The sequence below is a fragment of the Artemia franciscana genome, chromosome 20 (assembly GCF_032884065.1).
Source record: "Artemia franciscana chromosome 20, ASM3288406v1, whole genome shotgun sequence".
NCBI classification, from domain to species: domain Eukaryota; kingdom Metazoa; phylum Arthropoda; class Branchiopoda; order Anostraca; family Artemiidae; genus Artemia; species Artemia franciscana.
Genome location: NC_088882.1, coordinates 20,091,045 through 20,117,808, shown reverse-complemented (window position 1 = coordinate 20,117,808; position 26,764 = coordinate 20,091,045). Strand labels below are relative to the sequence as shown.

General features: G+C 37.0%; 2 protein-coding genes across 2 annotated transcripts in view; both read right to left on the bottom strand.

Annotated features, from left to right (window-relative positions):
• The window catches only part of LOC136039873 (fringe glycosyltransferase-like), a 62,073-nt gene extending 56,762 nt beyond the window's left edge, over window positions 1-5,311 (bottom strand). The window contains exon 1 of the mRNA XM_065723823.1: window positions 4,857-5,311. Coding sequence (XP_065579895.1) covers window positions 4,857-5,225 — 369 coding nt within the window. The 5' untranslated portion in view covers window positions 5,226-5,311. The remainder of the gene's footprint in view (window positions 1-4,856) is intronic.
• A 15,698-nt stretch (window positions 5,312-21,009) lies between these two features.
• LOC136039872 (polyamine-modulated factor 1-binding protein 1-like) overlaps window positions 21,010-26,764 on the bottom strand; it is a 74,533-nt gene continuing 68,778 nt past the window's right edge. Inside the window, exons 8-9 of the mRNA XM_065723822.1 lie at window positions 26,330-26,498; window positions 21,010-21,245 (exon numbers count right to left, since the gene is read on the bottom strand). Coding sequence (XP_065579894.1) covers window positions 21,171-21,245; window positions 26,330-26,498 — 244 coding nt within the window. The 3' untranslated portion in view covers window positions 21,010-21,170. The remainder of the gene's footprint in view (window positions 21,246-26,329; window positions 26,499-26,764) is intronic.

Sequence of the window (26,764 nt, the reverse complement as noted above, 5' to 3'; positions counted from 1 at the left end):
TTTTTCCCCTTTTTCTTCAAACTATGCAATATTTCAAGCGTCAGCTTATAGCACTTTTGAAACCCGATACAAATATGAATTGTCCCTTGCTTTAATCCTTCAATCCTTGACACATGCCTGTAACAATAGAGTGGACACAGGTGGGGATTTCAGAAACTTAAGTAGTACACATTGAACAAATTTAGCAGCCTCAAATTGAACTCGGCCAACCCTTCTCAATCAAACTAATGTCACGCACCATATGAACAACTTTAACCTTTCTTTCGATGCTTTATACTCAAATTCAGAATATTCGTGACTTTATTTTTAGAGGCGATTTCTGATGTGTGACATTGAATATGAAATAGGCAAGGACAAAAAATTGGAAGAACTTCTATTTCACGACACGACATAATAGATCACAGCCTAGGACTTCCAGTGGCTCTTTCCTCCACATTCCTGGATGCTTCGGGCACTATTTACCATCCCTCAGTTTACGGGCTAAGTAGTTTGAGTGACAAACCTTTAATTTATTAGAAAAGGAAGGATACTAATTAAATTTTGATCTTTTCCCTGGGGAAATTTCTGGGCAAAAACAAAACACTTAGTTCCATTGTTGCTTGTGCGAGGCTTTAGTTGATAAATTTCTTTTTTATTTGAATTTTTTGAGCAAATTTTTCATAGATTTCGCCAAAATTTCAGCCAGAACAAGCTTCTGTATTGAGCTTCGACGAAATACGAGCACGTAATATTTATAAAATACATACAAAATCTTCACATTTATTTTACTTTTTCAAGCATCAGATATTGTATTCAATTCAAACGTAACATATTTCAACAATACATTGTTGTTGAGCTGGCACAATTTTTTCCATTGGAGGATTTTTCAGCCAATTTGTAAAAGATATACATAAATAAGTCGCCATTCATTTCTTCTAGGGGAGAGCGGGTTATCTTAGCTACCCCCCTTCTCCAAAAAAGAGTGTTTGGGAACAAATATCTGCATTGTAACGGGTTTTTAGGTATACTCGTAACATTCTTCTCTTATCCCACCGCCAATAACTGTGACGACGGTTTTTCGTACCGTTAACTGTTATTTTTTCCTCGTTCTTATATGAGTTAAATAATAAAAACAAGTTTTTTAACTGAAAGTAAGGAGTGACATTAAAACTTAAAACGAACAGAAATTATTGCGTATATGAAAGGGGTTGTCCCCTCCTGGAAGCTTGGCTCTTTAGGCTAAAGTTGGACTCTTTCCCACAGCTCTACTTTTAAAGCAATAAAAAACTTTAGCGTAAAGAGCGATGCAACACGCGCCCGTTATCTGTCTTCGGGCAAAAAATACGAAATTCCACATTTTTTATAGATAGAAGCTTGAAACTTCTACAGTTGGGTTCTCTGATACGGTGAATACGATGCTGTGATTTTCGTTAAGATTCCATGACTTTTAGGGGGGATTTCCTCCCTGTTTTTCAAATTAAGGGAAATTTTCGCAGGCTCATAACTTTTGATGGGTAAAATTAAATTTACAAAACTTGTATCTTTAAAATCAGCGTAAAAATCCAATTCTTTTGATGCAACTACTGGTATCAAAATTCCGTTTTTTAGAGTTTTGCTTACTATTGAGCCGGGTCGCTCCTTGCTACAGTTCGTTACAACGAACTGTTTGATGAACAGTACAATTTGCGAAAGAATAATAATAAAAATCCCTATGCATTGTCTGGGGCAAAGTTTTAACATGAGTAGATTATTCGACTTCATGATGCTCTTCATTTATTTATAATCTCTTCAGAAACGAGGCTGCAGAGGAAAGGTCAAGAGAAACAGGTGTCCGAGTATGAGAGATCAAAGGACATGTAAAATGACTCCAGTGTTTCTAAACCATGAGCTCCATAAACCATAAACCATAAATTCTAAACCATAAACCATAAACCATGAGGAAAAGTCAAGAGAGACAGGTGTCCGAGCCTGAGAGATCAAAGGACATGTAAAATGACTCCAGTGTTTCTAAACCATGAGCTCAACATATGTTGCTACAATTTTTGGCAGCAGAACAGGTGGTTTCTAAATCCTTCAATCTGCATCACTTCGCATGTCAAATTAGCTTGATGGCATTTTGGTGAATTGGCACACAAATTCTTGATAACACTATTCATATCTGGAAAAAAAGCCTACTTTGCTATACTTGGACTCTGACTGGTATAGTGCTTATTTTCCATTTATTTATTTCCTTTCTGCTTCCTCCACAAGCACCAAACGAAAATGGGACACACAGAAGGCAGGTATGGAGCAAGTAGATTGTGCACATTCGTGCCATCTTTGTGCTTACTTTAGATGGTTTTGCATTTAATTTTCAAAAATTAGGCATTTTTCAGCAAATCTGTTTGGAAAAACTGTATCTTATGCGTACACTCGTTTGAATTTGTGAATTCTGCGCAAAAGCATTTTTATCACTGCGCTATCGCATTCTAGCTATCCGCAAAACACGAAGTATATCATTTTGGAAGTAATGTTTTTAGGGTCCCCATGTTCTTCGAAGCAGAATTACAAGTATATTATATGAAAATTATGGAGAACATGGTTAATTTATATTAGGCCTAAGATCCTTTTCCAGACAAATACACAGGTTCAATACCAGTAAAGAGAAAGAACGTGGAACCCTGACTTCACATGGTATTAAACAATTAATGTTAAGAAGCTTCGTTAAGTTCCTCATTATAAGAGTCTTCGCATGGCGAACAAAAAGCAGAATAAAAAGCTTGACGGGTATAGTCTGACAGGGTTATTATTCTTCAAGGGACAGAGGTTTGATATTTTCCATATGGGCTGAGGTTTCGCTGTAAAAATCTCTGATTTCATTGCTGGTGTAAATTATGAGGGTGCTATCACATTTCACGAAAAACTCATGTTTGCCATTACTGACCGCCTTTTGTTTCAACATGTGGCGCTATTATTTTTGAAAGCTTTTTCTTTGAACACAAATAACTTGTATAAATAGGCCTACAACTTGAAATTGTTGGGTTTTATGGAAAAATACAAATACACAATTATAGCAATACTATTTTCTTATTTTAAACTCTTAACAACCCCATCCTCCTATTAGACACGACTGATAGAATTAAATTTCGGAAGGGGGATGTTCTCGGGTTTTAGTTTAAATATAAAGCAGGTGAATTGTACAAAAACCAAGAAATTCTGAGAGGGTTAAAAAATCTTGAGATTTAGGAGGAATGGGGCATGGGTAACTTCTTCCAATATTTGTACCTGCTTGCCAGGCCGAATAAAACAAATTTTTTGGGGGAGGGGTACAAAAAACTTAAAAACCCATCAAAATGTTTTTGTGCAATTTTTTTCATTTATGCGAGTCAGACAAACATTTTAGTTTCGGGGGGCGGTTCAAACCCCCTAACCCCTCCCCTGAGCGTAACATGTAAAGACGCTATTTTCTGCATATTCTAAAGTAGGCTTAAAATTTTTGAACGTTTATTGAAAGTTGTATAGGCTACATAATCTAGGGCTAAACCTGATCCACTAAGGTGGTTTTGGAGGGACAATGATCACGGGAGTGGAGATTAGTCAATATTTGAAAAGAAGAAAATTGGACGGCACATATAGCCTATTTTGTTATTAGCCTATATTGTATATTTCAAATGGGGAAATCATGCTGCAGAATTACCAAGTTCTTTTCTTTGTATCTTATTTCTATCATATACGACAAATTTCCCTAGTTTCCAATTAATGAGTATTCGGCGTGGCACTTGAAAATAGCTTTCAGCCTAGTTCAACAATTGAAAAACACCCTTGAACTCGAGTTTTACCGAAGTTTTGATCTCTTGAATTTGCTAAAATAATCCACTTCGCCCAATAAAGCTATTCCAAATGGATAAGCTCTAAGTTAGTTGGATGTACGTCTATTGTTAATCAGGGGTGGATCCAGGACTTTTTTTAGTGGGGGGCGCATAGTAGGTTGCTCTGATAAACTTGCGAACAAAGAAACATCAGCAATTTGAAGGGAATTTCAACAATCATATGTCGTAGGTAGGTGGTGGAAATGGTCGTGAATTTGATCTAAAACCTGATGAGGGTATAAAAACCACCCCGCCATAAAAAAATTAAAAAGATGTTCATCCTCAATAGAAAATATATGATATTTAATATGTAATATGGTAATATGATATTTTACCAAATCCATAGCACTATCCATAGCAAATCCATAGGCCGTCCTGGCCTAGTGGATTGGTGCGCTTGATTCAGAATCCTTCATCTGAGAGGACGCAGGTTCGAATCCCAGTATACCCAATTAATTAGTTTAGGACGGGGGTCAGTGGCGTGGCTCTGTAAGCTTAGCCAGAGTCGACCCAGCTCTAAATGAGTATCGGAGAAATCTGGGGAAGGTAAACAGGAAGGGTGTGCGAAATCACACGATGGTTGCCCCCCCCCCATTGCACTTCCTGGCTGAAGGGCCAAGAAACGGAGATCAGCACCGCCGGTAGGGACTGTAAAGTCTAACGCCGTATCCTTTACCTTTTTTTTATAGCACTGTTAGGGGGGAGACAAGCGCCCTCCACCTGGATCCGCCACTGATGTTAATTGCTTAGAAAATTTGACTTCAAACCCTTTCTGAGATAGCAAGAAGTCAATTAACTAGAATTTTACCAAATATTTTGTCAAAATTTCAATATGTATGGACCTGTCATGTAGGCAAATTTCAAAGTGCTCGAGAGGGAGAAGGAGTGGAGGTGGTTACTTTAAAATACCTTCCCGACACATACTTTAGCCTGTAGACCTATCCCTGAATGTTTCATTTCCCTAACCTAAACTCTTTCCGAGATAGCAAGAAGTCAATTAATTAGAATTTTACCGAAATTTTTACTTACTTGATCTCTTGCAAGTTTGTACCAGGTCTTCAAAATTAGATCTAGTCTTGGTTTGTGATAGTTCAGAGTAGTTTTTACAGATATGAACAGATCATCCTGACTAAAAGGCGCCTTAGTTGTAGTCCTTTTAATCACTTCAACTTTCCTTACTTCAGCTTCAATATTTTCGTATTCTTTCGATGCATCCAGAGACTGAGGCACTCTTTCTTGCCATACCGAGGCGAAATCATTCTTTTCATCAGCTTCGGCACTAGCTCTGTCTGTTTTAATATAAGTAATTGTCATAAAAAACAATAAACAAGATGCTAGAAAAATGAACTGCACAACTTTCCCAAGTTTTAACCGCATTTTGGAGTCAATTTCATGCATTATCTTAGCATTCAGATTGTTCACTTTATCTCTTATCAGAACCACCTGCTAATGCTTGGCTCAGATTCTTCAGGAGGACTGCAGTCGCCGTGTTCCTCGTTCAACAAGTGTCTCAAAAGGCTTGAGGGGTTTAAGGCGTGTTGCTATTAAAATCAAAGGAATCTCGACACCCAAATTAAAGGATCTCAAGCTGCCTGGGCTGGCTGGACTGAACTTTGGAGGCTAATTGTAGAGCCAATTTATATAGTCCAGGAAGAAGGGATGAAATGCATAACAAAGAAATTAACTACTTTTTCAAATGGAAATACATTAAACTTTGACAATTGATATGCTTCTTAAATCATAGTTCATAGTAAAGAGCCATATGGCTCTCAAGTATCATTTTCCCCGACCATTTCGTGTGGAAGTGGTAGTCGTAAAAACTAAGGAGGTGACTCATTCGACTGGAAATTAAGAGTTATATTGCCATTTTTAAGGTTTGAAAGGCCATAGAAGATAAAGATCTCCCTCACATACCCTTTTTCACTACCCAGCCCCACATAATCCCCATAATGTTTTAATGAGATGTCCATTTTGTTTAAAATTATCGGAAATTTCTATAAATATAGCCTTAGAGATGAAATTTTCTCCCACGCACCTAGGGCAATGGCCATAAATTATAAAAACGGTCAATTGTTCACAGCTAGGTTTTATCATTTTATAGTAGAAAGAAAGGGACATGATTGATCAAGACCGTATCCAGGGTGGGGGGTTGACCCCCCACCAGAAATGTTCGTCTGACTCGTAAAAAAGTAACAAAAATGAATATAAACGAAATGTTGTTGCATCTTTTAAAGTTTTTTGTAACCCCTCCCCCCTTATCCCGATAAAATCTTGAATCAGTTTGAAACTTACCGTTGTAACTCAAACTTACAATCGAAACTTAAAGCTTTAAGCGGGATGGCCTACTGAAAAAGAAATGGACATTTAAGTCTTATGGTCAAGAACCCCAATGCGCAAGTCAAAAGAGAGGCAGTCTACCCGTAAGCTCACTGATCAAGAGAGCCCTCATGCACACACACAAAGGCTAGGGGCATGGACCTCCAAAAACTTAGTTTTCCTCCAACATATTTTTTTTCTCTTTTATTGTTTTGAAACTTATATCTGGAAATCTTTAGGTGAAACCTGCTTCGCAAGAAAATAAGAGAAAAAATTAGTTCGCCTGAAAATTGGCCCTATAAGTAGTCCCTGAAGTCAAGCCAAAATAAGATTTGGTGGCGGCACGCCGTACCGTCAATTGATTGACTTTTTTATTTTTAGATTTATTTTTTGTTTTTTTTTAAATTTTTGGGTATTAAATTGGTATCAGTTCTTTTCAGAATTCCTTCCAAGCAAGTGTTCTTGGGGTCTATAATTCCTTTTCAGTTTCTTTACCATAACCGAGCCTCGGACAAAACAAGGATGAGACATCAACCTTAACTTCTCCGAAAAAATTTTTTTAATCCAAATGAATAATAGCGAGACCTTAAACTGCCTGAGAATTGAATTGGAATAAATTTACTTGCAAAATATCTTTTGCAAGGAACTTCAAAGGAATCTGATGTGTATATATTGCTCCATGTCCGGATTTCCTTGTCTTGCAACCTACATTCCACTTCTTTGATTACCCTATGTTTGCGATTCCCTGAAATCTCTTCCCTTCATTAGAATGCTCAGAAAACATAATGTAAATTTCTACTTTACTATTGTTTTTCCTTCAATGGCATCGTACCGAAGACTAAAGGTAAAAGAGTATGGTCTTGGACTTTATTGTTCCTACTGGCGGTGCTGATCTTGGTTTCATGACCTTTCAGGTGGCAAATGCAATACGGAGTTGGTAGCCAGCCTCCTTTGTTTTCACGCACTCTTCCTGTTTATCTTCCCCAGATTTCTCCAGATACCCATTCAGAGCATGGTGAAATCTGGCTAAGTATACAGTATCACGCCACTGACCCCTGTTCCAAACCAAATAACGATCAAAACCAGGACTCGAACCCCTGTCCTCGCGGACAAACGATTTCAAATCTAGCCCACTTGACTAGGACGGCTAAAAATTGCACTTCATCATCTTTTTATATTTTCGAGTTCTAATGAAAAGGAGTAAGAATTACCAATGTCTTGACTTCAAAGCTTTTCAAAAAGTGTACAAAAAAAGTACAATTTATATTTCTTCCAACATCGAAAACTAACTGTCAAATTTTATGATCAGACTTTATAAAATTTAAAAAGTCAATGAAAAAGCTATTTTTTAATTAAAGAAATATAGAAATTCAAAATTAAGACGCAAAGAAACTACACAATGTAAATATCAGGAGGTAATCACAAAGAAATATCTACTATATTACAATAAATTGTGTTCTCTACAAAAAAGAAAACAAAAAAAAAACAGATTATATATAAAATATGCATTTAGATCTACAAGCTTTACAGCTAACGAGTATTTTATTCGCAGTAGTAGGATAAAATAAGATAAAAAATAATAAAAATAACAAACATGCAAACATTGCCGCGATATTCCAAGCATAATACTTTCACCAGAATATAATTACTAAACCTACGCCTATGGCCTGATAGCTCCGATTAACTTATCAACCAAAGAATTTGTAAGAATTAGCTCAGTCAAGCTATCTTTCATTTTTCGAATTTTTTTTTTTTACAATTAGCAGAGTAAGCTGTAATTTTCCAGAACTATCGAGAGCCACTAATGGTTAATGCTGGGACGGTGTGATCATAATAATACATATATGTTTTCACTGTCATTACTACTCCGACAATAACAAAAAGCAGGACCGAACTGAATAGGTGGCGGGCCTGATTGAATTTTTTTTGCGGGGCCCTTTCTGTATGTTAAATATTGAAATAAAATATACCACATAGAAGTTTATGTACGTAAAGCTGTTCACTTAGCTAGTGCGAAATCTTTCTAATGAAGGGACTATCCTGACTAAATTAAAAACAAAATTGAATTCAATTTTTTTGGTCGTTTTGACGGTTACGCGGGGCCCTTTTAAATGCGGGGCCCAATCGCCCGGCCAAAACGATAATCACTAAGTTAAGGCTCAAGTGACTAGAACAATAGTAAGTTGATTGTTTTTTGACCACGACTCCTATGGGTTTAAATTTCCTCTCCCAAAACAGATGTTTGTCTTCTGTCTCAAAACAGAAAATTGCCTCACAAATTTAAATAAGTTTAATACATTCGACATTTTGAAAATCTGGCAACGAAGAGAAAAATAAATACACATGACTTGCTCCAATATTAATTGAAACTCTAAAGAATGAAATTATGACAACAATAATTATATCAAAAGGATCTTCTTGTTACGGTAATTCCAAACAGATAAATATCTATTATGACCCGACTTTGACAGAAAATTAGGAGATAGCTAATTGGCTTGGGACTTCTGAAAAGCTATATGAATCGTCCTAGTTTTGAGAGGTCACATTGTCACATGATGTCACATTTATCTCTAAACATCAAGCAAACAGTCCACACAAAATGGAGGGGCAATTACCCACTACTGCATTATTTTACGCAAGCATTAGGAAAGTTGGGAGAGTCAGTGGATCTCCATTCTTTGGGAAAGGGTTCCCGAAGCTCAAAGATGTTGCTTTTAGGGCCAAATTCTTGGTTCTTCTTACTGATATGAAGAGAGGATTTAATTTCTAGTATCTCTTCAGCTGGAGGAATATAGTAGCAGTAGTAATAATTTTATTGAAAATAATTATTTTTTATATAATAGCACAACAAAAGCGGAGCTTGCGAGGATGTGCTAAAAAAAAAGAAACAAAAAGAGTATGGAGTATGAGACCATTTACCGAAACCAACAAAATAATAAACAGCAAAACACTACAATATAAAATATAAAACCCCAAAACAACACAATGAAAAATACAGAAAAATAACCCACTGAAAATGCAGTTAATCTGTTTCGAAAGCATACCTACCTACTATAAAACATACCTATATTTGAACTAAGCATGTGATTAGGCAACTATTACTCCTCAATTATTATGAATTATTTGTATAGTGAAGTAAAATATTATATTTAAATTATACTATTCGGCGGCTTTTATGTAAATCTGTTTATTGTGGTAACGTCCTATTTAGCTTCTTTTTTTTAATTGTGTTTTTTGCCCTGGTCCAGTGGGTTCCGGTACTACATGATACGAGGGATTCGCCATGAATACCATTTCCAGTGAATCTGTCTTAAAAACTTAGATGCAGCAGCCTGAGCACAGCTTAGGTACCAACACAGTTATGAAAACTCGATTTATTTTTGGGACACAGTGCGCGGTAGTGATGCTAGCGGCTGGAGACAGGAAACTGGCAGTCTGAATCTAAAAGTTGGAGCAATTCACAGCTTAGATACTAATAGTTCAGAGCTATGGTTTTCCCGCCTATGGTGTTGCAGTACGATCTCACGTCGGAGCTCTGTACCAAAAGCTTCTCATAGGCAAAATATGATTTTTCATAACTGTATTGGTATCTAAGCTGTGAGCCTGAGAGAGAAGAGAATGTAATCTCAGGTTCTTTGAATGGATCAGCTAAACCAATCTGATATGTAAATGTAGCTTTTGGGCTCCAAACAGTTCGTGGTAATGAACTGTAAGTAAGGAGCGACCCGGCACAATAGTAGCCGAAACTATAAAAATGAATTTTTGATACCAATAGATATATTACAAGAATCGGATTTTGAAATATATAAGTTTCATTAGGTTTAGTCTTACCCATCAAAGATTACGAGCCTGAGAAAATTTGCTTTATTTTCGGAAAAGGGAGAAAAAACCACCAGATTTCCATGGAATCTGAATGAAAATCAAGGCATAAGATTCAGCGTATCAAAGAACCCAACTGTAGGCGTTTGAAACTCCTATCTGCAATAATGTGTAATTTTGCATTTTTTTTGCCAGAAAAAAATTCACAGATACTTATTTATTTTTTTTGTCAGGGGTGTTCGAATCGCTCCAGTGGTCACAGAATATCGGGAGAGAACTCATTCGAATGGAAATTAAAAGTTTTAGTGCCCTTTTTAAGTGGCCAAAATTTGGAAGGCAGCCCCCGGAAAAAGGTCTTAAAATCCACAAAATCTGCCCATTGCTTACGTATAGTATTTGTTATTGGAAAGTATGCGTACATGTTTGGGTGGTAGGAGGCAAACTTTCTGCTGGTGTGGTTTTCTATGGGGATAATTTTCCACGGGGAGGGAAGTTTCCAGGGAGTGAATTTATCAGGGGAATTTTAAAATGGGGTAATTGGCCAGAATTATTATAAGGAATTCATCTTATGTCTTGCTTTCTCTTTGCTGACTCGATTTTACGCGTGGAGATGTTAAGGGTTATTGTCCGGGGTAAATTTTCACCAGGATTGAATTGCCTAGAGAAAAAATTTGTGGGGAGGAAATCCCTAGAGGGATTTCTGAGTCCTGGTTGAACTTCGTTGAAGTAAGGGTGCTAGGGCTGTTTTAAAAGGTTTTTAAAATATATTATTAGTTTTAATTATCACGTTTTAGTGTAAGTTTCTATATATATATATATATATATATATATATATATATATATATATATATATATATATATATATATATATATATATATATATATTCAAGGCACTTCTTGAACGACAAATTTGGAAGAGGGATGAAGGGAGAGCGTTAAAACATCTATCGAACAAAAAAAAAATTAATGAAAAGTTAGTTGAGGTGCATTCGCATTACCTGCAAACGGAAATGCAGACACTTCACCCAGATTTACATAATTTTGAGGGCGTTTTTTTTGGATTGAGTGGGACGTATTTTTAATAGGGCGGAGAGTCATAATTTAAATATAAGAAAATATATAAATGAATTTGTTTTAAGAGGGAAGGAATAATTTGATACCATATAATGCAGATTTAGAGGCTTCTAAGGGTGTACAATGCTTTTGTTTCGATTGTCCATTGAATCGGAAAAACACTGGGTATGGCTTCTTTAAGAGCCTGCAAAAGACTCTAATTTAATTGGGTATTTTTTCCAATTCCCAGCATAAGTCGGGTTTTAAATGAGGGATCAAAATATAATAAAGGGCGATTAACGTGCTGCTATTGTCCAATTTGTCTTTATAGATTCTATACAGAATTAAAATTAAAAAATCATATGAGGCACTGTAAGCGAAATTGGTACCAATCTGTGGAGATAGTTTCAGGTGACAGGGTCATCTTGCGGTTCAAGTCGATCTTGCTGAGCGACAAGGTGGATTGAAATTGAAGCCAAACTCATGGATAAGTGCAACCTTGTGGGCATGTTCAAAGAGACTCGGGTAATACCATGCAATTGGTAGAGGTTTTGAGACATTTTTTGGGGGGAGGAAGATCGTGTAGGTGCAGCTATACTTGCACATATTAAAACAGCTAATAAGTCAATTTCACGGCTGCGCAGCGCAAATTATCCAGTGACTCTATCACCAGATGACGAGTTGGCAATTAAAATAAAGACATGTTGGGTTTGTAAGATGAAATTTGTTGAGGGTAGTGGGAAAATGTCAGCCCACAACTATGACCATTTAAGCAATCCTATTTTATCCGGAGGGAGTAAGTTTCGTGGACTGGCACATAAATCTTGTAATTTAAACGTTAAGCAATAGTAGTTTCTACCGGTTTATATGCACAATTCCAACTGTGATTTGAAATTCACATTACCACCGTTGGCAAGTTATCAGAAAGGTGAGGTTGTGGATGGCGCATAGGTAGATGGGTCTTTTTCATATAATATTACACCTAAATCATCTGAGAAGTTGCTGTTCTTAGAGTTCTAATAGAAAAAAAATGAAAATAATAATGAGTACTTGAATAAAATCCATTAGATTTCTACAGTTTTTTCCCAAATCTCTAAGTCAGTTGATTCAAGTACAAAAAATTGACAATTTTGATTGTTTCCACTTTCTTAAACAGCACTTTTCAAATTATGAAATGTATTATTTATTAACGTGTAAGGGCATATTCCTTTATGAGTACTACAGCTCCACCTCGAGGCTGTGTGAAGAAAAATTGCCACCCATCGAATGGTTTAATGATTCATTTCACGATCATCAATGCACCACTGTCTACTATGGATTTGCTAAGAAAGTTTGGGCCAAGAGAGGTTGTAAAAATGGGAAGGATTATTGTAAAATATACCTGGCAAGTTCTGCATTGACGTTGCTGGATATTGTCTATAGAAACACGGTGGGTTGGATGCGGGTTACTGTTTTTCAACTCCTCATCTTGTGATGTGAATGATATCAGTACTACCATCCCCTCAGCCACTTTATCCATCTCCCCCCAAAACTTACTGCTGGGTTCGTCCCTGGGGGGTTGAGTGCTATTGGCCTTATATATTTGGTGAATATTATACATATATTTGTTCAACCAAAAAAAGAAACATAAAGAAGGTATTCGAAGAACATCAGGACTAGTCGATACTCATTGTAATTAGAAATTATAGCAGTGTAGTGAAGAGGACATAAACAATTGAAGGACAATTTGAAGTCCATAGAAGACGAGTAAATTCAAAAACATTTTAAGAAGATTCCAAAATTTTTGCGTTTGCCATTGAATAGTGAACTTTGCCTTATATTTTCCTCTCAGTAATCTCAGAGAATATCTCGGCGCTATAAATTTTGATGGCGCGCCGCCACTGACTGCATCGACAGTGCGCCGGTGTGCCAAAGCCTTTGAAGTGGCGGTAGGCTGAAGTAATTTCGGAGGTGCGTCCCCGGTATTCTTGCGGCTTCGGAGACTACCTGTTAGGGTCAACAACCTTATTTTTCCAATGGCTTGAAACAAAACCGTAGATGAGTGGCCAACTGAATCCTAATTTACAACAATAATTTCAGTTTAAGGGCAAGAACCGACCTCAAAATTCAGTCAGACTTGCTGTCGAAACTTACAACCGTAAGCAGAAGAACCTAATGTAACAAAAAGAAACTAGTTTAGAGACATGGTCTCCCCAAAAATAGGGCCCGATTTTTAACTTTGTTTATGGATGAAAAGTTACATTCAAGTTCTTTGGTCAAAGACTCCAATTCACAAGATAAAAAAGAGGCAGTCCACCCGTAAGCTCGTTGATCAAGAGAACCCTTGTGCACACACATATATATACACACACACACACATACAAAGGCTAGGGGCACGGACACCCAAAAACTTGCAACATACTTTTTTTTTTAACCTTATACCTGAACATCCTTAAGTTAAACCTGCGTTGGGGAAACAGATTCTCTACTTTAGTCAAAACTTACAACCGTAATCAGGAGAACCTAATGTAAACAAAAAAAAAAAAAAAAACTAGTTTAGAGACATAGTCCCCCCCCAAAAATAGGGCACGATTTTTAATTATGATTATGGGTAAAAACTTACACTTAAGTTCTTTGGTCAAAGTACTCCCATTCACAAGACAAAAAAGAGGCAGTCCACCCGTAAGCTCGTTGATCAAGAGAACCCTTATGCACGCACATATACACACGTACACACATACAAAGGCTAGGGGCACGGACACCCAAAAACTGGCAACATACTTTTTTTTTTAGTTTGAAGCTTATATCTGAAAATCCTTAGGTTAAACCTGCTTTGGGGAAACAGATTCTCTACCTTAAAAAAAAAAAACATAAAATTATTTCGATGATTTGGCTAAGGGTTATCAGTCCCCGTATAGACTATACCAATTGGGACGGGATAGTCTATCCAGAACTGGTCGAATGTCAACAAATGGTCAAATGGCAACAAAGACAATGAAAAGAAAAAAAAATATTAGTTTGTCTTAAAATGGGTACTGTAAGGGTCAAATAACTTTTTTTTTTTTTTTTTTTTTTTTTTTTTTTTTTTTTTTTTTTTTTTTTGACGGCTCGAAACCGTAACTGGTCTGGCCAACTGGATCCTATTTACGAGAATAATTTTAGTTTAGGAGTATGAACCAATCTCAAAATTGTGACCTAAGAAAGGCCGAAAAACTTTTTTTCGATTCGCCTGCATCTTTTAAGGATCATTGCCTAGTCTATATTTTCCAAGGGTTTGGGGGTTATAGGGGGCCCAGGAATAAACACATAACATAAAGTGGTAGAGAATTAATGGCATTGTTGGAAGTTGTGGAAAAGGGTATAGTAGATAAAACTCAGTTGTGTCTGTGTTCGAGGTCACCAAACAGTTCCAGAGCCCGATCCTGGACTAGCCAAAGCAATGACTGCCCTGTCAATTGGCGTATAATCTTGTACACCATCAATCAGTGGTGGATCCAGGGTGGTAGGGGGACCCTGCACACCAACCCCTCTCCCAGAATTGCCCTTATTCCTTTTTTCCCTTTTTTTAGAATAAATTTGTCAATTTGGTCAATTATTGGCACCTTTGTCACATTGGGCACCCCAAAATTTTACTTATTGGCGCCCTTTTCACACTGGGCTTCTCCCAAAGATCTGCCCCTGCCATCAATAAACAGTGGCTGGTAAACTAGAGAGGATGATGTAGCGTACATGAGGCTCCAGTCACAATTGACACCTGAAAAATATCGTGTTGACTCTCTGCTACAGATTGGGTGCTCAAGAGCAGCCAGTAAAATTAGCTGATTTTTTTAGCAAAATTATGATCTGAGGTGCAATTCCCCTCAATATTGGAAGCGGTGATCCTAGCGCAAGCAATGATCCCTTGAGAAGCAATCCAAGGTGGGAGAAAGAATTTCTCTTCTTAGTACAGATTCCGAGCATCGAGTGCTGCTTGTCGCTGATGGCTGGTGAACAGTGGATGACTCCCTTCTCTTTTTGAGGGATGATTGTTACTTGTCTAATCTGTTCTGAAACTGGCGTTTGGGGCTCTCAAAAAGGAGGGGGAAAATAGTGGACGCTTGGGAATTATTCAATCACCAATCTAGGGATGTTGAGGCCATCACGGTTAAGAAAATAGCTGGTTTTGGATAAGTTTTACTCGGTATATATGTCTAATAATGATAGAGCATCTTCAGTGAAAATAACGAAACTGGTAGAATTTTGGAGAGTCGCCATAATTTTACTTTTTGCTTCTGGAGTACTGGCAAGCAAGTGATCTCCCATCATTCTCCGGCAATCGAATAATAAGACCTAATGTCTATCTCAATCGCAAAAGAAGCTAAAAAGGGATCTAGAGAAACCAAATTGTTTCACTTACAATCAGCAGTTAATGCTAAGCAACAAACTTCAGAATCTGTCCTCTAGTCCAGGTAAAACCGAGTAGGACCTGGCCATGGAGACATGAAGACTTGAAAGAAAGAATAAAAACTGCTTTCAGTCAACAAACCCCCTGACATTACTGGAGGAAGGGGGTGGCAAATGAATAGCTTGTGAGCAGTTCATTCAATGCTCTCGTCAGAGTAAGACGCATTAAGACCTCTGTGTGGATTTATGTGTTAATGCTGAGAACATTATTTCAATAATTGTTGGATATTTAGTAATACGTATTAATATTTGGATATTAGTACAATTTTAATGTACAATGGGACGCAAAACGAAAAATCCGAAACGAGAAGGTACGAATATTTCATTAGACACCTCAGATGATAGCTCTAGCTCGAGACCAGAAATATCAATACTAGCTGCAGATTTTAAGCAAATTCTTGAAATCGTAAAAGAAAATGGCAATAAATTAGACAGCTTATGCAATCAATTAGGTACTCTTACTACAAGGGTCGATAATCTGGATAAAGAACATTCGGTTCTTAAAAATAAGATGGTTAATAGTGAATCGAAAATGATACGTCCTGTCTCAATTTGCAATTAAAATTTGTACCGATAAATTAATAAAATTAAAAAGAAAAAATGAAGATTCAATGTGTCGGATTGTGAAAATGGAAGCCGCCAAGTTAGAAAATAATATCATCATATGGAATGCAGTTTGTGAGGATATTGATAACGCTAAAGCTTTATTTACAGAAGTTGTTCGCCATGGATTAGAATTGCCTGAAGTAAATTTTACAATCTCGCAATATGACAGAAATCGTAAATTCTTAAAGGTGACACTAAATAAATAAGACGACAAGTTTTCTATTACAAAAAATGCCAGCAAGCTGAAGGACAAGACATTTCATGGAAATAATAGCAACTTGTTTATTAGTGATGATGTGCCAGCCGAAATTCGTACAATACGTTAACTGATTTTAGCGAAACGGGATAAATTGCGGAAGATTCCTAGATATGAGGCATGGATATCAAAGGGGATTCAGACAAACTTGTTTGTGAAAAGACCTGACGGCTCAATTACAAAATATTCATTTAGTGATAGCATACCAGAGGTTGACGACTTTCTAAACGTCCAAGGACATGTACATCATAGTTTTCCAAATGAAATAAAATCATATCGTCTAATAGTAAAGCGCCCTGTTAGTATGTTTTAAAATATGTCTCGTATTTATTTGTTTTTTAGTTATCTTCTCACTAATTTTTGTTGCTCTATATATTTATTACGACTCTTTCTCTTTAGTCATAATTTTTTTTTAAATGTTTTTTTACTGCTTTTTCTGAAGCACACGGGGGTCTTTATGAATAGCGGTAGAATATTGAAATAATTTGTCTTAGAATGAAGACATTTCTCTTTTCTTTTCTTAGTTGTTTCTGTGTGAGTTACCTTTTATTTTTGTTTGTTGGGCGCATGGGTCGTGGTGTGGTTATTCTTGACATGGTGGTAATATTTGATAATGGATAGAGATAGCGATAGAATTCCATCATCAAGGTTAAAAGAATTTGAGCGAGATTCTCTTTTGTTTCATTCAGTTTTCCAAAATATTGTAGCTTGTGATAATGAGGATAAAAGCAGCATATTATATATACCAAAAAATCAATATTTATTTTTGAATGGATTGGCAAAGAAAAATTCTAGAACAAGGAGGATATCGTTTTGGAATTGCCGGGGCTGGAGGACTGCAAGGGATACAATTGACACTTTTCTATCGACATCAGATACGGACATATTCGGTTTATGCGAAACTTTTTTAGATGAGTTTTCAATTGAAAGTATTCATGTTGATGGTTATCAATTGTTTCATGTTGGAAGGAGTATGCAAAAGAAAGGTGGTCTTGGTGTCTTAATTAAAAGTTGCATACCAGCCCGTGCAAGACTAGAATTTTTGCCGATGAATATTGTTTTGTTATTTGAATCTTGTGTTGTCGAATGTTTTTTTTTCAAATAATGAGAAGATTCTAATCGCAGTTATTTACCGTAGTCCGTCAGCTAGTCAGATGGAGTTTAGGAATTGTTTTGAAAAATTCATGGATAAATTAGCTAGTCTTAATACTTCTTATGTAGTTATGGGAGATTTTAATATTGACTTAGTGAACCTTGTTTCTGCTAATCAGAATAGACTGGATAGTAGCACTTTGAAGTTTTTAGAATGTCCGCTATCTCATGGATTATATCCCGTATGTCTTGTACCATCCAGAATAACTGATACGTCATATTAACTAATTGATAATATTTTTTCACCTGAAAGTGCTGTTAGCACATATGTCATTCCTGATGATTCATCTGATCACTGCATACTTATGGCTGATTTTTGCCATATTTCCCGTATAATGAAAAGAAGTCAACAAAGCGAAAAGACTTTGGGGAAAAAAATTTGTTAAATTTGTTACAGATTGCCAAAGATCGTCTTTTTTGGCCAACCATTTTTGGTCAAACGAAAAACAGTTCGTTCCCAAATAGGGTGGGAGGACCTCCTCCCCTCGTAGAGGCGACATAGGACTTCACTTTTGGGACAATCTACCGTCAAAGCTGTTAAGCGATCAAATTGACTCCGACCATGAGATATTGTGGACGGAACGTAAACCAACACATTTATCAAGAAGATTCTCGTGTTTGATAGTCGATTCGGTCTATTACCCTGAGAGTGCCAGAAACAGCAAAGAACTTATTGAGCACATAGTTTTTCTTAGACGAAATGCGCCAAAAGTATGCCTCTCCTGCCTTTGTGATTGTTGGTGACTTTAACCAAACAAACAAACAGTGGGTTTCCACCGTCTTGGATTTGCGGCAAGCTGTCGCAATACCGACTCATCAGAGTGGCAGTATACTGGACTTGATCTTAACGAACCTTGCATACTTCTATAATGCACCGCAGTCCCTAGGACCCCTCCAGAATTCCGATCATTTGATAATTTTCTGGGAAGGAAATTCAGCAATCCCCAAAACCAAACGAGTCAACGCTACAATACGACCACCAACAAGAGATTCAATTTCTACGTTAGGTCGCTCAATCGGCAACTACGGATCTGAAGACATTTGCTCCAAACTAAATAGTAAGCTAAATAGCCTACTTCAGGAGAATGTTCCATGCTTGTTTCTCGACTAAAGTCATTATTATTACAGATGCTGATAAACCATGGATCACACGCGACCTCAAAGACCTAATTAAGACTCGCTGCCGCGTTCACAGCAATGGCAGTTCAGTTTTTTTCAGCCAAGTTGCAGAACCATTTTGTCAAACTAAACAGGCAAGCGAAGAGACAATATGTGAAGGACAAAATTATGCCCTTACTTACGTCAGATTCACACAAATGACATTCGTCAGTAAAAAGAATTGCGGGTAAAACGAAACCCAGTGACTTAAGGGTATTGAAAGAGGATGGTATCTTGTTAGCGGCTACGGAAGTGAACTCCTTTTTTGTTGGCATTTGTGCCACCTTTCCGTCAATCACCAGTTCAGAAATCGAGTCTCTCATTACTGAAGCAGACACTGATGATGTAGGTGAAATTTTCGAGTTTGCCGTTTACAAGGAACTTCAGAAGCTGAATAGGAAGGTTGCGTCCTACCCTGGCGAGTTTCCGTTACGTGAGTTCGCTATTTTTCTCTCCTCCATTATTAACCAGCATTTCCAAGAGCAAATGTTCCCTAGTGCTTGGAAGAGAGTGTACGTTCGCGTCATACCCAAAGTGAAGAGTCCCAAATCTTGCAACCAATTCCGACCTATCTCAATAGACCCGACACTGTCTAAGGTGTTGGAAACGTTTATATACCGCGAGCTGATCTCACCGATTTCTCCTTGTTTTGGCTAATATCATTACGGATGCTTGAGAGGAAGCAGCACAACTGTTTACTTAGTGAGAACGTATCAGCTTAATGTCGAGTGGCTTGACCGAAGAAGTGCGATTGTCAATCTTCTAGTGGATTACCGAAAAGTCTTTGACCTTATCCGACATTTCATAGCTGTGACAAGTTTACGCGCAATGGGTGCACGCAAGCATATTCTCCTTTTAGTGATCAATTTTTTGCAAGACCGTTTCCAGTTCTTCTACAGTCTTTTCCCTGGAGATACCAACTCCGAATGGGCTGAGCTCACGTGTAGTGCTCCACAAGGTACGAAACTTGTAGGGCTATTGTTTTTAGCAGTTATAAACTTTGTCCTTTCTGAGTTTTAGGACAGGTTTAAGTACGTAGACGACTTGTCAGTTCTTCTGAAATATCTCATTGAAAACTCCGAGGCAGTTCCCCAATTCAGTGATGCAATAACGAGCAACTTTAGAGACCAATGTACTACCAACAGTCTTCAAATCAACGAATGAAAAACCAAAATCCTTCACTTTAATCTTCTTAAGAGGGACTTTGTCAGTCCTCCTCCACCGTATCCTCGTGTATCTTCGGCTGTAATTCTCAGTGTCACATTCAGTGTTGATTGCTCGTTTAGTACTTATGTTGATGCAATCACTATAAAGGCAAATAGTGCGATGCGTACCCTTATCTTACTGCGTCGTTTCGGTTTTTCTGTGTCCTAACTTAAGACGGCTTATTATATACATATTACATACATCCGACCAATTCTCGAGTATGCTTGCCGTGTATGGGGTACTCAAGTCAACAACACAAGTTACCTAAGCAATCAACTTGAGTCACTACATAAAAGAACCTTAAAACTTATTCTTTCAGACGCATATGTAAGTTATGAATCCGCATTATCTGTCCTACAACTACCGTTCCTTCACGAACATCGTTTGGGTTTGATCTACAAATTTCGCTAATTTCTTCGTAGTAGTGAAAACATAGAGATTCAATCACCAGTTACGAGGAATAAAATAAACACAAGATCAGCTAACAAAGTGAGACTGAACTTGCCTATTCCAACAACAAATCGCTTCGCCAATTCGTTCGTTCATTTTTACATGTCAATGTTTAATAAGTTATAGTCTCGTGTTTTTCTTGTTTTCGTTGTAAGTACTACCGCAATTTAGTTGGAATTTTTATTCTAAACTATGGTTGCTTGTATAAATAAAACTATTCTATTTTATTCTGTTCTATTCACTAAGAGCTCCTTGTTCCTGAATTAGGCGAAATGCTCATGAACCCTTTTTCTTTTTAGGATTTCACTTGCCCAAAGCTCTGTTTCATGCTTTTTTTTTTCTTATTTTGTGTGAGTCGTCGTGGTTGGTCAGATCGACGCGATGTCGAAACAAAGTCTTATGTTTCCCGTTGCCATTGGGGAAGAAGCGAACCGACAGTCAACGAAAAACATGGTTGTCTATCATCGAGTCCGACATGGAACTACTAGACGGGTTTACTAGTTATGACAGACGCTGGGAATCAAGGTTGTTTGTCGATCGTAAAGCCATAATCTATGGACAGACCCTCCTGCAGTCAAATATGTCACTTGATGTCAAAACCGCGATAGCCCTAGGGATTGCAACACGAAGCGAACAAGTAAGTAAGATGGGGTTCAGATCTTTCAATTTAATACCAAATTGTTTTGAACTATAGAAGATTACATCTGATTTTGATCCAAGATAATCCTACATAAGAAGGCAAAATCTGGAATAATTGATATAATTACGTCAAAACAATTTAAAATAAATCAGATAAAATATAGGAGATCGAAGCAATCAAAGCTTCAGATGAGTCAACTGAGAGCAAAAGTTACATTTGAGTAAGTCTTACAGAAGAAAAAGCAGAATATAGAGTGCCATTAGATTTAGACTTCTGTTCCGTTTTGTCCATTGCCATTGCAGTCACTGTTTAGCTCCCGGTATCGGCCCGTTTTGAATACCTGGAAATAATTGATCTAAATATTAAAGCCAAGTCTCTGGGCTGGGAAAACCACTTTCTTAAACAAAGAAGAAATAATCTGTTAGAACATAATCAACTCGGAACTGTTCCAAAATATTTGAAATACTTATAAATAGTAGCAGCTTGACCTAAAAAAGAGAGAGAAAAAAATCTGCTAATGGAGCAGGAATCTCGTGGACACCGTAAGGTTCCATCGGTTCCAAATACTTTGAGTGCTATACAAACTCATCTGAAGATAAACAATGGTTATTGGCAGTTGCAATGTTACATCTAGGCAATTTCTGCTTGTTGTATGGGTTAACCATTCGGACAACCGGTAACAATCTGATTGACAAGGCTGTTAAATATTCTACCTGAAGTGATTGCACCAGAAAAAAATGTTTCCTTTTAAAGAAGAACAGTATTACAATCTTACAATTCAAAAATCTTATTTTACAGAAAAAACACTTCTAATTGCAAGTTACCCCCCCCCCCATTACTGAGATTACGTTCCTCAAACTTGAAGCCATTAAACGTTATCTCTACAGTGTCACTAGAACAGTTTCTGAGGGGGGGGGATGGGCAAGCATTACCAGGAGCTTCGTTTTTACCAGGATTTAAATAGGATTGTTTCTAAACGAAAAGCAGGTCGCTCTCAAACGGGATGGGGAATGATAATTAGAAATTGTTCAAAAGAAACTGGAATTTCATGGGAGGGAGTTAAGAGCAAAGCTTTGATCAAACTGGATTGGAAGATCAGTGTGCCCACTGTGTTGGCCTTAGTATTGCAGCGAGTTATTAGTAGTAGTGGCCTTTCTTATCTTCTTTTTTTTGATATGCTTTATCAATATCTTTTTTTGGGGGGGAGAGAAGGGAGGGAAGCTCCATGACCCCTTCCTGGTGGTGCGTATAAACTCTATCTCTTGTATTGAAAATAGCTAAGTAATTGAATATAACAAAATTATTTTGTCTTATTTTAAGAAATCACAGGTGCACATTTAAGTTTAAGTTTCATCAAAAGGATTCGCGAGAAATGAGAGGAAGCGAGGGCAATAAAGATGCTTTTTAAAACCAAATTTCTGACGTTTTGAGCTCTGGTGTTTTGAAGATATTTCCATATTTCTTGCATGCAGGTTTCGTATCAAAATTCTTAAGTAGATTTTTAAAATGCTGCAAGAAAAAACCTTGCACAGGGGTAGAATTAGCGGAAGTAAGATTAAACGCAAAAAAATCCATTAAAATGCAGAGCAATCTTCAATTCAGGAAAAAGTACTGGCTGAGACGTAAGGCCGTACACGAGAAAAATTTTCGCATACCATCTTAAAGTTTGATTATTATAGCTTACAAAAATTACTAAATTCATCATTATACAATAAAAAGTGATCATTAGTTGACCTGGCTTCTAGTAACAATTTTGAAAAATGAATGTTATTATTACCAGAACAATGATCATGCCAATCCTAAAAAATAACAACAATAAGTTAGTTCTACAGGGGTTAATGCCCCTGTAGAACGGACTGACAGAGACAGCAGTGACTCGGATAAATTTTACATGTAATTATAGGAACAAATAGACAAGATCCTTAGCAATGGCATGATATTTTTATCAAGCGACTTCAATACCCAGACAGAATGGTACAATAACTTGCTCTAACTTAGGTCGATTTGGTATAGAGAAAAAAATAGCTACGTCAATAAACTGCTATAATATTAAAGATACAATAATTTCGATATAATCAGTGCAGCATTAGGTCATAAAACGGCACATCATGTGACTCACATGATGGTAAGACAATTAACTTTATTGTTAATCTTATTGTAAATCAAAGACTGACAGGATCAATACAAGACGCCAGAGTGTATAGGAGAGCATTATTGATTACTCATATTAAAGTAAAAACTACAATCTAGTAGAATTCAGGGCTAAATTAAAGTTCAAATTTATGAAGGGTAACTACTTTACAAACCGTCAATACGTTGATACACTCCATGATAAGAAAATGAGAAAAATACTCCACAGACAGTTAAACATAAAACTGGAGTTCAGAATTGGATAATGCAGAAAATAGATGGAATGATTTTTCATTCCATCTATAATGATTCTGGAAAATAGCTTGTGAAGTAGAACAGGATTTCTGAGGGAAGAAAGTTAGAAAAGCGGCGAGGCATATTAACGAAAAAGTCTTAAGCTTCGTAAAATAAAGCTGTATTTGTATAAGAAGTTTCTGCCTGATAAGATTTTGTGATTATGTAATTATGATTGTGTAATTAATTATCCCCAGTTTTATCCATTCAGTGAGCCAGAATTACTTTATTACTTACGACATTTTTTAAGAGGACCTCAGCTTGCTTAAAAAGCGGGAAAATTATCGTTTTTTTCAACAATTTTCAACCGTTTCAACACATTTTCAATCTAAAAACTCTATAGATCAAATTTCAAAACTTGAATTCTAGAAATGGATAGAGCTAAATCTCAGGTAGAGAGGGTGAGTAAAATTTTCATCTTTGGCCAATATATTAAAATGGTAGGAGAGCAGAAAAATAGCACAGGGAAACTTGGACAAGAAATAAAAGCCTTGAAGGGAGTACTAGGACAATGTGGAATGCGTCACAACAATAAAATTGCTAAGGATCGGACACCATGACCACGGGTTATTATTTTGAGATGTTAAGCCACAGAAAGGAAGTGGAAAGTCTCGACTTATTCCCAGCTAAAAATGGAATAGGACCTAACTTCAGATTACTAAGTTAGAGACACGATGCTAAAAACTACGAGTTCAATTTTTGATCAACGAAAGTATCTAGCGATTTTTGGATGCCTTCAATTACTTGTAAGGTAATTAAATCCTGAGGTCAGGGGTTCGAGTCCTGGTGTTGATGATTATCTGGTTTGGAACAGGGGTTACTGGTGTAACCTGCAAGATCAGCCAGAGTCCAACCAACTCTAAATGGGTACCTAGAGAAATCTGGGGGAAAACACGGGAAGCGTCAGATGATTTCCAACCACGCATTGCACTCTCGGCCGAAGGCATCGGATCAGGAGATCAGTACCTGCGCAACGCAGACTATTGGTCAGCATGTGAAAAGTTTTTAAGTTTAAGTAGTTAATTACACCCTTCATAGGAAAGGTCATAAGAGTGAGTGCATTAATCACAGAGGCATTAGCTTGATTTCTCTCAGAAGAACATTCCTTAAAATGATTGTACTGATTGTACTATAAGACACTGCACTACTACTACTACTAACAACTTACCTCAGGGCCAAGCAGCCTGAGGTCAACGCAGCTATGCACGCTCCTCCTCCATCCCAATATATTGGGATCCCAATCTAGAGACACCGTCGATCAAATGTTTAAGAGAAGAATAGAGCAGTTTTAGGAAGGAAAGAGGATGCACTGGCTGAATTTTAACGCTTAGATTAATGAGTAAGAAATGTGTAAATTACTAGACCTCTTAAGCCTTCAGTTTTAAAGATTATGAGCAAACATTTGATTCAACTGATGGAAAAGCATTACTGAAGGTTTTATCCATATATAGCATGTTGAAGAACTATAATATTACTACAGTTAAGTTGGGAAGCGAGGTTAGTAGTTGGATCGGTAGTTGGAATCAGAAGTTAAGCACGGTTGAGTCGAGTCCTCGTTTATATGGATTCCAATCCATCAAATGTTTTAGGGTACTAAAACATACATCAAAAGCAATGCAAGAAGATGGTATCAAAAGAGAAGGGTAAAATCCTCTTGGACTTAAATTTTGCAGATAATTTTAGCTTTATATCATAGACTAAGATGCTAGGGAAAGAAATGAATTTTTGGATGTTCGGGATTCAGAATATACGGCAGATTAAACAATTAATGTTAAGAAGACCAAGTCGCTTAAACAAGGTATGAATGAGGGTGAAGAGATGATGTTAGATACAGGGGCGTAATTTGCTATGGGGCAGAGGGAGGCAACTGCCCCCAGACCTCATTTTGACCCCTCCTCCCACTCTCAGACCTCAGTTCGCCCCTCCCCCCTTCAAGCTGAAATTTAGTTTCTGCAAAAAAATATTGTCAAAACTAAGATAAGCCTGCATAATTACAGCATCGCAAGAAACAGGTCAGTTTTCTTAATATATATTTGTCCTTATGGTACTATATGGCTCATTTTGATTGCCCATTGTCATTTACACTTGAATTAGGAAAATTGGCTCCAATTTCGCCCCTACCCCAGGACTTTGACAAATTTACGCCTCTGGTTAGATAGCCAGAAGATAGAACAGATGGATTACTTCACTTAAGTAGGTAGCGTTGTTATAAAGATGTAAAAAGCAGAATAGACAAGGTACAGAGAGTTTTTCCACAATGAAAAACGTTTGGAAGAATATGGTGGTAAGTCTAAGATTACAGCAAGTCACAGTAATGACAGTGTACAAGCATGGCTCTGAAACATAGGCTCTTTGAAAGTCCGAGGAAAATCTATTAAGCGTTATTGTTTAAAAACAGTTTTACGTGCTCGTTTGGATGGCAGAATATCAAACCATAAGCTGTACATAAAGGGGGTTCGATTATTACTTCAGTCCTATCATAAAGAAATATTAAGGTGGTTAGCACATGTTTTCCAGATGACAGCTTTGAAAAAATCGTCTAATGGGTAACATAATAACTAACTGAACCACTCAGACGCCACCTTGACAAAGTCCATAAAAGCAAAAAGCATATACAAGTTCAAAATGGTTTGTTGCTGCTGCTGAGAAGCTGCATTCCCTCCATAGGCGATTTTGAGATAATTTAAGGTAGGTTGTGGGCTACATATGATTTGACCCTTCACTTAAAAACTAAGCTATGATTTTCAACGCACTAAGCAATACACACTAGAAACAAAAATGTAAAATCGACCTCTATGAACTTTCAGTTGCAGACTGGTAAACTAAACACGTGATTTGGTGTAAACTTTTAGAAACGGCCATTGTAGATCTAAGTATTATGTCTTACTAGAAAAAAAACATAACTGATGATAATTGGGATGAAAATCAGATAATTTCGAAACACCGATTAATTCCATGAATTGCACGTAAATAATAAAAAAAGAAAATAATGCTGACTACCTCACTAATTCGTTCATCACTTCCTCTGGAATGTTTTGCTGCAATAAGAGAGTGCGCCCCTTGTAGCTCACGCCTGAGTTTTGATTCAACTTGAGATCTTCTTACCAAATCCTCTTGAGCATCTAGTAGTTTCTGGCGGGTCAGGTCCAGATTCTGGACTAACTGGTCCCTGAAAATAGTCGCAAAAGATATAAATAGATTGTTACTCAACTGAAAAGATCCTTGCGGATCAATATTATGGGGGAGGATTTTTTTTATGATATTCGATAATGTGAGTAGTTAATCTAAATCAAATTTTTATACCTACCAAGCTTTCCTAAAACTTAGCGTGAAGACAAAAGACATAATACAAGTCTAGATGATAGCTAAAAACACCCACGAAAATTGACAACTAACGCGACATACTTAAGCTTTCGAATATATACCCCCCCCCCC